Consider the following 12,406-nt stretch of genomic DNA (forward strand, 5'->3'; position numbering starts at 1 on the left):
ACGGAAGATTCTCATGGTGATGAGGTGGAATGGAAGATTCTCATGGCTATGAGGTGGAACCGGAGATTCTCATTGTGATGTGGTGGAACGGGAGATTCTCATGGTATTGAGGTGGAACGGGAGATTCTCATGGTGATGAGGTGGAACCGGAGATTCTCATTGTGATGTGGTGGAACGGGAGATTCTCATGGTGATGAGGTGGAACGGAAGATTCTCATGGTGATGACATGGAATGGAAGATTCTCATGGTGATGAGGTGGAACGGGAGATTCTCATGGTGATGAGGTGGAACGGGAGATTCTCATGGTGATGAGGTGGAACGGGAGATTCTCATCATGATGAGGTGGAACGGGAGATTCTCATGGTGATGAGGTGGAACGGGAGATTCTCATGGTGATGAGGTGGAACGGGAGATTCTCATTGTGATGAGGTGGAACGGGAGATTCTCATAGTGATGAGGTGGAACCGGAGATTCTCATGGTGATGAGGTGGAACGGAAGATTCTCATGGTGATGAGGTGGAACGGAAGATTCTCATGGTTATGAAGTGGAACAGGAGATTCTCATGGTGATGAGGTGGAACGGGAGATTCTCATTGTGATGAGGTGGAACGGGAGATTCTCATCATGATGAGGTGGAACGTGAGATTCTCATTGTGATGTGGTGGAACGGAAGATTCTCATGGTGATGAGGTGGAACGGGAGATTCTCATGGTTATGAAGTGGAACAGGAGATTCTCATGGTGATGAGGTGGAACGGGAGATTCTCATTGTGATGAGGTGGAACGGGAGATTCTCATCATGATGAGATGGAACGGGAGATTCTCATCATGATGAGATGGAACGGGAGATTCTCATGGTTATGAAGTGGAACAGAAGATTCTCATGGTAATGAGGTGGAACGAGAGATTCTCATGGTGATGTGGTGGAACGGGAGATTCTCATCATGATGAGATGGAACGTGAGATTCTCATTGTGATGTGGTGGAACGGGAGATTCTCATTGTGATGTGGTGGAACGGGAGATTCTCATCATGATGAGGTGGAACGGGAGATTCTCATGGTTATGAAGTGGAACAGAAGATTCTCATGGTAATGAGGTGGAACGAGAGATTCTCATGGTGATGAGGTGGAACGGGAGGTTCTCATGGTGATGAGGTGGAACGAGAGATTCTCATGGTGATGAGGTGGAACGGGAGGTTCTCATGGTTATGAGGTGGAACGGGAGATTCTCATGGTTATGAGGTGGAACGGGAGATTCTCATCATGATGAGGTGGAACGGGAGATTCTCATGGTTATGAAGTGGAACAGAAGATTCTCATGATGATGAGGTGGAACGGGAGATTCTCATAGTGATGAGGTGGAACCGGAGATTCTCATGGTGATGAGGTGGAACGGAAGATTCTCATGGTGATGAGGTGGAACCGGAGATTCTCATGGTGATGAGGTGGAACGGGAGATTCTCATGATGATGAGGTGGAACGGAAGATTCTCATAGTGATGAGGTGGAACCGGAGATTCTCATGGTGATGAGGTGGAACGGAAGATTCTCATGGTGATGAGGTGGAACGGAAGATTCTCATGGTGATGAGGTGGAACGGGAGATTCTCATGGTTATGAGGTGGAACGGGAGATTCTCATCATGATGAGGTGGAACGGGAGATTCTCATTGTGATGCGGTGGAACGGGAGGTTCTCATGGTGATGAGGTGGAACGGGAGGTTCTCATGGTTATGAGGTGGAACGGGAGATTCTCATGGTTATGAGGTGGAACGGGAGATTCTCATCATGATGAGGTGGAACGGGAGATTCTCATGGTTATGAAGTGGAACAGAAGATTCTCATGATGATGAGGTGGAACGGGAGATTCTCATAGTGATGAGGTGGAACCGGAGATTCTCATAGTGATGAGGTGGAACCGGAGATTCTCATGGTGATGAGGTGGAACGGGAGATTCTCATTGTGATGCGGTGGAACCGGAGATTCTCATGGTGATGAGGTGGAACGGAAGATTCTCATGGTGATGAGGTGGAACGGAAGATTCTCATTGTGATGAGGTGGAACGGGAGATTCTCATGGTTATGAGGTGGAACGGGAGATTCTCATCATGATGAGGTGGAACGGGAGATTCTCATTGTGATGCGGTGGAACGGGAGGTTCTCATGGTGATGAGGTGGAACGGGAGGTTCTCATGGTTATGAGGTGGAACGGGAGATTCTCATGGTGATGAGGTGGAACGAGAGATTCTCATGGTGATGAGGTGGAACGGGAGGTTCTCATGGTTATGAGGTGGAACGGGAGATTCTCATGGTTATGAGGTGGAACGGGAGATTCTCATCATGATGAGGTGGAACGGGAGATTCTCATCATGATGAGGTGGAATGGATGATTCTCATGGTAATGAGGTGGAACGAGAGATTCTCATGGTGATGAGGTGGAACGGGAGGTTCTCTTGGTGATGAGGTGGAACGGGAGGTTCTCATGGTGATGAGGTGGAACGGGAGATTGTCATGGTGATGAGGTGGAACGGGAGATTCTCATGGTGATGAGGTGGAACGGGAGGTTCTCATCATGATGAGGTGGAACGGGAGATTCTCATTGTGATGTGGTGGAACGTGAGATTCTCATGGTGATGAGGTGGAACGGGAGATTCTCATGGTGATGAGGTGGAACGGGAGATTGTCATGGTGATGAGGTGGAACGGGAGATTCTCATGGTGATGAGGTGGAACGGGAGGTTCTCATCATGATGAGGTGGAACGGGAGATTCTCTTGGTGATGAGGTGGAACGGGAGGTTCTCATCATGATGAGGTGGAACGGGAGATTCTCATTGTGATGTGGTGGAACGTGAGATTCTCATGGTGATGAGGTGGAACGGGAGATTCTCATCATGATGAGGTGGAACGGGAGATTCTCATCATGATGAGGTGGAACGGGAGATTCTCATCATGATGAGGTGGAACGGGAGATTCTCATGGTGATGAGGTGGAACGGGAGATTCTCATTGTGATGTGGTGGAACGGGAGATTCTCATGGTGATGAGGTGGAACGTGAGATTCTCATGGTGATGAGGTGGAACGGGAGATTCTCATGGTGATGAGGTGGAACGGGAGATTCTCATGGTGATGAGGTGGAACGGGAGATTCTCATGGTGATGAGGTGGAACGGGAGGTTCTCATGGTGATGAGCAGTTACTATGTTAAGCTTTATGTAAATATGGAGGAAAGTTAAAGGGTAATGTCTCCAACACCAAGAATTAAGGAAGTTCTTGAGGGAAAACAAGGTGGAACTCGTTCCACCCAGACTTTTAGGCTAATTTTCCAGCACCTGAATGCAGCACTAGTTACTGATCTGGTTCTCTATCAGTGCAACATGTGAGTGAATCTGCGTCTCAGCTGCGAGAAAACATGTCAGATTAATCCCACATCACTGCAGAGGTGAGACTCATTAACTGGCCTTCCAAGTTTTTCCTTCAGTGCCATTAGATTCGCTGCTGTCTGAAATGTTCTCATCAGTGTTGCACAGCACTTCTGAGTTTATTAAACAGCAGACAGAATGCAGGAAAGATGAGTAATGAGCTTTGTGGTGTTTTCTCTGCTCCATGTCAGACACAAACTCTTGTTTTTTTAATAAAAGACAGCAACTGGCGCTCTCAGGGACTCATCAGCAAGGCTGAAATGCATCTTTTACCAATTAGACATGAGAGAACAAGACTCAGGTTGCACGATGCAATTTAGATTCACGTCAGGGTCCGAGCTTTCATGTTTGATTTATCTTCAGTTAACAAGGGTTGTTTATTCCCGTCCCCCCCGGTCTCCTCTGCATCCTCTCCTCAGTGTTGGAAGCCTCTTTCATTTAAATCATTTACACAAAATCTGAACTCATCTGTTTTAATTTAGATTGATTAGGAGGGTTTAGTCTTTCAACAATATTCAGGTTCACCTCTGAGGAAAAAACAAATTTATTAAATATGACATAGAGATTAGAAAAAGGAGTTCAAACAGATGAAATTCAGGAATCTGAAGGATTGATTTCAGTAAATAAATGAGACAAAACAGTAAAAGAAAAGTTTTTAGGGTTGAACTGAAGTGAGGCCGAAGTGATGAAGAACAAGAGAGAAGTCTGATGTAAAGCTTCTTTATTCTCCATATTGGATGATAAATAAATCAATCGCTGATCTTTATGGTGTTCGTGGCTCTGGCCCGATGGGACCGGCTCTGGCCCGATGGGACCGGCTTTGGCCCGATGGGACCGGTTCTGGCCCGATGGGACTGGCTTTGGCCCGATGGGACCGGTTCTGGCCCGATGGGACCGGTTCTGGCCCGATGGGACCGGTTCTGGCCCGATGGGACTGGCTTTGGCCCGATGGGACCGGTTCTGGCCCGATGGGACCGGTTCTGGCCCGATGGGACTGGCTTTGGCCCGGTGGGACTGGTTCTGGCCCGATGGGACCGGTTAAATGGGACCAGGTTCTGGTTAAAGAAGAACCTGGTCCGGCTGAAGGGGACTGCGTAACGAGACGGTGGACAGACGGGTTCCAGTGTGTAAGTGTCAGACTGGGACTTAACGTCTGTTGGGTGGACCGGGTCCAGCTGGGATCGGGTCCAGCTGGGACCGGGTCCAGCTGGGATCGGGTCCAGCTGGGACCGGGTCCAGCTGGGATCGGGTCCAGCTGGGATCGGGTCCAGCTGAACCCTGGCTGGATGTCGGAAATCAGCGTTAAAAGGACTGGAAGCAGTCTGCAGGTTCTGAATGTTCCAGTAGAAGAAGAGATGACGGCATCATCTGCTGGTAAAGTCACACAGGAACTACTGGAGTCCTTCTTGTGGCTTCTTGTGGAGGCTGCAGATCAGTTCTTCAGTCGCAGCGATGTTTCTGCTGATGTGAAAAGATCTGGAGGAAATGGATAAAATACAGAGCTGAGATCGTCTTGTGGTTATTTATCACAGAAGGAGGTGGAGTTTGGCGCAGAGGGAGTGGCGTCAGTTTCCTGATGCTCTTCAGGTGTGAAGCCGAGTTTTAGATGTTCCTGTTAAATCGAAAGAAGTTCCCGTGTTTCAGACTGAAACGGGAGCAGAAGGCGGTGAACATGTTGACCCTTTGGCGTGTTTTTAACACGTCTGTCTCTGTTTCAGGGCAACATCACAGGTCTGACGGGTACGATGGACTTTAAGGACAGCGGCTCCAACTCGCACGTCCAGTTCGAGATCCTCGGCTCCAGCTTCAGCGAGACCTTCGGGAAGGACATCAAGAGGGTGAGTTCCCCGCCTACAGGATAAAAACATGACCAGATCCATCGGCGTGAGCGAGGACTGGTATTCGTGTGCTTGGTGGCGTTTGCTGACCTGTTTGGGGAAAACTTGAACTGAAAGTTTAGAACCACAAACGCAACTCTGTCCGTCTCGGTTTGTGTCAGCGTCGGCCTGACAGCGCTGCCTTGTCGTGCACAGAGGAGCGCCGCAGGCGGCTGTTGTTGTTGTCGCTGTGCTGGGATGTCATCAGTCATCATGTCGGCTCAGCTCAACTGAAGGGGCCAGCCATGCGTGCCACTCCCAGCCGGGAATCACCAGGGAACCTGAACTCAGCATTTCTGCTCTCCGTCCGAAGACGCTCATAAAACTTTCAGAAGGCTGGAGGTGTTAAATGTGGAGCTCCGGTCTGAGAAACATCTCCTGCAAAGTGTCTGACAGAACCATGAACCCTTGTAGCTCATCAGGATCTTTTTTCCTGCACTTTGTGGGAAAGATGTTTAGTAGGAACTTTGGGGTTTAAAATGTCCACATTTGCAGGAATAAATCCCCAAAAACTCCCAGATAAACTTTCCAGATGGATATTTTTCCCTCTCACTCATCAGAACATGGAAGTTTTATTTATTTATTCCTTTCATTGTGATTTGATTTGATGACGTCACCATTCTTATGAAAGAAACTTTCATAAAATTGGTTATTTTTCGTAAAGTGCATAATGAGGGTGTAAAATGGACTAAAAACAAGCATCAACATGGATTTTCATGCTTTGCTAATTCTTTTCTTTTTGCACTTTCAGATTTTAAAGTCGCTTCGCTTAAAACTAGCAAATATTTTATATCAGAGTTCAGTCCGAAGGTCCAATCCGCTACGTACGTAAATATGGACGTCCGTATCCAACATCTCCGTCCTCGTACTTCCACGTGTCTTTCACGTTGCCATGGTTACCAGGTCAGGTCATCTGCTGGGGGCAGAGTTCACTTCGACGTCTGACAGCGGTTGGCAGCGGTAATGCTCCGCTGTGAAGACAGTCATTCAGAAAAACACCAGAAGAAGAAAAGCAAGTTGATTTTTGCTCTTAACTTCTTCAGGTGTTTTTTATTCAGCGCGTTCTGCTTCTGCCTCTCTTCTTCTTCTCTGGTAGAGTTGAAAAGATGTGAAATTGTGAGTGATTAAAGGGAAAAAAAAAGCTGAAATTTTGATCCTGTTTGCACCAAAAAGCAGATCAGGACCTGATTCCTGGAGAAGTGACATGATTAACGTTGTCAGGTTGGTCCACTGCTTCCAGGCTGTTTTCCGGGCCGGCTCCTGGCAGGGGATGGGTTAATGTTTCCTCTCCATGACGGCTGCATGTTCACGCTACTCTCTGATATGAATGAGGTCACCGTGGCGATGTTGTGTTCAGGCTCTGCTGCTTGGTCTGGTTTTTCAGCGGGACGTGAACACGCTGGCGTGTTGTCTTATTTTTTTATTTTTTATTTTTTTTTCCTGTCCAGCATCTCAGCAGACAGAACAACAATCTGCGTGCCATATTTTTGCCAGACAGATTTGCTCTGTCAAGGGAGACATCTCATGTAAATAGCTGCCCTTGATGATCTGAATATTTTTATTATTATTATAATTATTTTATTTTATTTATTTATTTATTTATTTTCCTTTTATCATTTTGCAATCATCGTCAGTCTTGATATGGCCGAGCTGCACCTGGCAGGGAAAGAGGAAAAAAAGAGGAAATGAAAGGAGGAAAAAGAGAGAGAGAAAAGAAAGGCGTGTCTAAGCTGCTAAAGTTACAGTATTTGCAAAACAATATAAAGTACTGAAAAAATACAAGAAGACATAAGTAGGATAGTGACAATATTCAAAAACAGACAAAAAAATGAAAAATAAAAGTAAAAAAAGTAAATGAATAAATAAAATAACAATTCCAATACCAACCGTTATTAAACATACCTACAGAGAGTCATCAGCAACATTTAGTAGGAAGCAGATGGGAAGATGAGCGCTTTGTGGGCGTGCACGTGTGACTGTTCAACCTGTGATCATGCAATCAAAGATCAGCTGAGTGCTTGTAGGGGAGCACGACCACGACCCGAGGTGTAGGGGAGGAACCCAAGGCCCCCAGGGCCCGGCAAGCCCACCGCGCACAGAGCCCGGGCAGGCAAAGCAGAGAGAGCCTCCGTCCCCCGAGCCCAGAGCAGTGGAAGCCTCCAGGCAGGCGCCACCCGGCGCCACGAGGCAGGGGCACCGGGTAGCACAGGGCGACGGCACGCCGGCCCGGCGGGTACTGAAGCGCGGGCCGCACAGAGAGCCGGCAGCCCACAGGCCCCAGGACCACCCGTTCCCCCCGGCAGAGCCCCGGCCAAGACCCAGCTGGCCCCGCCCACCCAGAGCAAAACCATCGCAGGCCGGCGCCACCACGATACCAGGGGCGGGATCCCCAAGGACAAGGACACGTCCGTAGACCCTCCCCCCAACAACCCCTCCCCACAACCCTCCCGCTGCTTCCTATCCCCCCTCTCCAGCACCCTCCCCATCCCTCTCCCTCCCAAGCCCTACTGTCCCCAACACTCCCCCCCCCTCCCCACCCCACCCCTCCCTCCCACACACCTCCTCCCATTCAATCCTCCCTCTCCCTCCCAATCCCCCCCCCCCCCCCCCCCCCAGCGACAGCCGGAGCCGGAGGACTGCAGGCCCCAGACCTGAACTCTCCACATTCACACACCCACACACACTTATGCAGCCAACCAGAGACCCTTCCGCCCCCCCCCCCCCCCCCCCCCCCATGCGGCCCAGGCATCGCCCAGGACAGAGGGCCCCCCGCAGCGCCCCGTCCCCAACCCCCAGGCCAGCACCAGGCCCGCCCCCCGCACCCCGAGTGCTCCCCATGAAGAGGGGACATAGGAAGACCCCTGCCCCCCCCACCCGCCCGCCTCTGTAGTGTGTGCATGGGTGGGTCGTGGTTGTAGTGCAAGTAAAAAAAAGGGGTGGCCGTGGGGGGGTGGGACCAGCTGCTGCCAGACAGCCAGACCCCCCCTCCCCAGCATTCCCTTGTTTTTGTGAGTGTCTGTGTGTGTGTGTGTGTTAAGTGTGTGTGCTGCTTGTGTAAATGTAATAGTGTCTAAGTTGTGAGTAAAATCGGGGGGAGAAAGACCCCAATGGGAGGGGTCCTGTCCACCGCTGTAGCTCCTGCCCCGCCCCCCCCCCCCCCCATGGCCAAGGCGCCTGTCCCCTCCAAACCCTAAATGTATATTGGTGTCTATGTTGCAATTAAAATTTAGTGGGGCAGGTGGTCGCCGGGGTCCATCGGAAAATGCCCCTTAGGGTTCCCGGGACCACCGACTTCACCCCCCCACCGTGCCCTATATGCTGTATGTATGATGTCGGGTGGCGGAAGAGGAGGGGGGCATGGGGAGGGGCACAACCAGGGGAGAAGGACTCCTCCCCTGGGCGACCAACTCCTCAGCTGGCTGCAGTAGGTGCCCCCACCTCACCGGGACACCCCCAGGGCTGAAGGGCAAGCTCCGGCCCGCCAGGTGGAGCAGGAGGCAGCACCCCGGTTGTCCCCCCATCCCCGGCAGCCCAGCACCAACACTCCAGGGGCCGGAGAGTCCCCGGCTCCAACCCAGACATCCATCCAGGTCCGGGGCCCGGCGCCACCAGCAACGCCAAGACTGCTGCCGACGGGAGGATCCCCTCCGCCATGGACCCTATTCCTACCCCACCAATTCCCAACCATCCCCCCCCCTCCCACTTCTGTGTTCCACCAGGAGATTTTTGTAGTGATTAATACTTAGACTTCTTTTGGACTTCCAGTTTAACAGGACAGTTTTTTTTGCTACACATCGGGCCACAAGGATAGTGTGTGTGTTGTTGGGGTCCATGTTGATGTCACTAAGGTCTCCCAGTAAGCAAAGCTTGGGGCATGCAGGAATGCTGCATCTGAGCCATGTTGATAATTCCCCACAAACCTTATTCCAGACATTTTGAACAGGTGGACAGAGCCATAGAGCATGTAAATAATTATCTACTACTGAAGTTGGCAAGGAATTTCAATCATCTATGTTTGACATCGACCTGTATATTTTTGAAAGTAACTTTGGGCTACGAAGTTCCATAAATTCTGCTACTGTGGGAGGAAGTTCCAAGTCTATTTGATGAGGGGGGAATTTCCTAAGTATAATGGATTTAAGTTGCTGATATTCTAGAAATCTGCTACTATTAATTCCATATTGTGATGATAGAGTGTCAAAAGATAAAATTCTTCTGTTATGGATAATATGCTCTAATGCCGGCGTGTTGTCTGATCCATGAGCTGATCAGGAACAGCTTTAACTCCTTCATGTCTGCAGCATGAATCCCACGGCACTTCCACATCACAGCGAGGCCTTGGCCATGGCGTTGCCATGGGAACCCCGGTTGTTGAGTCGTCCATCACTTCCACCGTCACACGATTCATTTTTCACTGAAGCACGCTCCAGCAGGCTGTTCAGAGGCGTGAACGCTCATCCACCGCCGTGTTTAACAGGATGGAGGGGCTTTTAGTAAAGTCAGACGAGTTAATTCACTCCGTGACTGCTAGCTATCGTCCAGACGAATAATATGATCCGAACATGCAAGACGTCGCCGTGTCTGCGTGCATCGCATTGATCCATCTGAGATAATAGAAGCTGGTTGTGTCGACGCTTTATTTCACATATTTATTTCTATCTTCCTGGCAGAACAGGTGAAACGATGAAACCAAAGTAAAAGTCATAGAAAGTTGAAGGAACAGTCCAAACGGATCGGTCAGATTTCTGTGTAATGCACTGTGAATGTGACGCGACATGTAGTGCAGCGCCGTCCTGTCCAGGCTGACACGACGCGTGCTGCTTCTGTTTCACTGTTCTATGTTGTTTTACTGTTCTATGTTGTTTCACTGGAAGAAGAGTTTAAACAGTGCGGACAATGCTGAGAATGTGCTGAAGTGGGAACCAGTTGGTGGTGGGGACCGCTTTCCCTGCTGCACCACACAGCAGGAAGTCACTGGAGATGCTGATGGAGAAATGTCCAGAAGAGAAGCTGCAGCAGACGATGAACATGATGTCTGGAGATGTTTCGGGTTTAGGAGTGACTGAAGATGATAAATATTTCAGGTTTATTTCATATCGCGGTCCTCGGCGAAACTTTTAAGCCCCTCCACCGTCCACATCTCGTCTCAGGAAGCCCGGTGTTGTGGTGAAATAATTCCCCTGCAGTGGAGTTACATCGAGGCCACATGTTGGAGTAAAAAGTAATCCTGATAAATAATCTTTATTTTCTGATGTGATGGATCTTTTCAGCTGAATGATCAGCTGCTGGTTATTATTGACGAGGAGTTCCTGCTTCACCAGGATCCAGATTTTCTGCATTTTGGATTAAAACAAAGAAACAGTGAAATAAAATGTAAAGTGAGACTTTAATGATCCTCAGTTTTACTCGCGTGCAAACCGTTCTGGTGATTTATCACGTTGCAGGACTCCAGCAGAAAACACTCCGCACACACTCGGAGCCGCTGCTGCAGGAATGAAGATTTAATCACCTGGCTTCTCTGCCTGAGTTATGAGTCCCTCCGTGTAGCGTAATGGCCATTATGTGGATGCAGACTCAGAACACACAGACTTCACGGAGCACGCCGCGTCGCCCTCCATGATGTCCGCCTCTAAAATAAACCACTGGAACTCCCAGCAGCGATGTGTTCGTATTCCCGTCCGTCTGAGGTCAATCGTGGTCTTTACAAGGCTTCAGATGGATGTACAGAGACAGCACTGATTTCTGAGGTTTATTAATGATCATTTGGAGCCAAATCAAACCAGTTATCAGCTAAATATCAAACTGTTGTTTTCTGATTTAAATGCCTGAAACGTGGTGAAATCGCAGGTTTGATGCCAGTACGACGTGACTGGAGAGAATGAACCCCATAACAGGTTTATTAGCTGGAAGAAGACAGTTTTTCTTTTGGTTTGATGTGAACTGGAACTGAGACGTAATCTGTTGTCTAATCTGGGTTAGCCGTAATCCAGGATCTCGCTCAGGTTTCACACAGTTTCACCTAGCTGTGCTTGTTATTGGCTCACAGTTAACCAGCTGGCTTGTCCTCAGCTGATCATCTGTCCCACCTTGACTTCCAGGAGGCTGCAGTAAAACCAGCGGTCCCATCATTGTTTTGTGAAAACCAGATGTTAAAAATAAATAAAAAACAACTAAACGATGAGTTTCTACGGAAACTTCCAGATTCTAAATTGTTAAAACTTCCAGGTTCCTAAAGGTTAAAACGTCCATATTCCTAGACGTCCTCTGTTAAAACGTCCACATACCTGAACGTCCTCCATTAAAACATCCAGGTTCCTAAACGTTAAAACTTCCAGGTGCCTAAACATTAAAACGTCCAGTTTCCTAAACGTCCTTCGTTAAAACGTCCAGGTTCCTAAACGTTAAAAAGGCCAGATGCCTAAACGTTAAAACGTCCAGGTTCCTAAACGTTAAAAAGGCCAGATGCCTAAACGTTAATACGTCCAGGTTCCTAAACGTTAAAACTTCCAGGTGCCTAAACATTAAAACGTCCAGTTTACTAAACGTCCTTCGTTAAAACGTCCAGGTTCCTAAACGTTAAAAAGGCCAGATGCCTAAACGTTAAAACGTCCAGGTGCCTAAACGTTAAAACGTCCAGGTTCCTAAACGTTAAAACGTCCAGGTTCCTAAACGTCCTCCGTTAAAACGTCCAGGTTCCTAACGTTAAAACGTCCAGGTTCCTAAATGTTAAAACGTCCAGGTTCCTAAATGTTAAAACGTCCAGGTTCCTAAACGTTAAAACGTCCAGGTTCCTAAACGTTAAAACGTCCAGGTTCCTAAACGTTAAAACGTCCAGGTTCCTAAACGTTAAAACGTCCAGGTTCCTAAACGTTAAAACGTCCAGGTTCCTAAACGTCCTTCGTTAAAACGTCCAGGTTCCTAAACGTTAATAAGGCCAGATGCCTAAACGTCCTTCGTTAAAACGTCCAGGTTCCTAAACGATAAAACGTCCAGGTTCCTAAACGTTAAAACGTCCAGGTTCCTAAACGTTAAAAAGGCCAGATGCCTAAACGTTAAAACGTCCAGGTTCCTAAACGTTAAAACGTCCAGGTTCCTAAACGTTAAAACGTCCAGGT

General features: G+C 48.7%; 1 protein-coding gene across 1 annotated transcript in view; it reads left to right on the plus strand.

Moving 5' to 3' along the window:
- Positions 1 to 12,406, plus strand: part of LOC306771819 (glutamate receptor ionotropic, delta-1-like) — a gene marked incomplete at both ends in the record, with an annotated part of 685,025 nt that overhangs the window by 488,082 nt on the left and 184,537 nt on the right. The window contains one exon of the mRNA XM_079261138.1: positions 5,133 to 5,252. Coding sequence (XP_079117264.1) covers positions 5,133 to 5,252 — 120 coding nt within the window. The remainder of the gene's footprint in view (positions 1 to 5,132; positions 5,253 to 12,406) is intronic.

Source organism: Telmatherina bonti (genome assembly GCF_933228915.1).
Source record: "Telmatherina bonti genome assembly, chromosome: 21".
Classification (NCBI taxonomy): Eukaryota; Metazoa; Chordata; class Actinopteri; order Atheriniformes; family Telmatherinidae; genus Telmatherina; species Telmatherina bonti.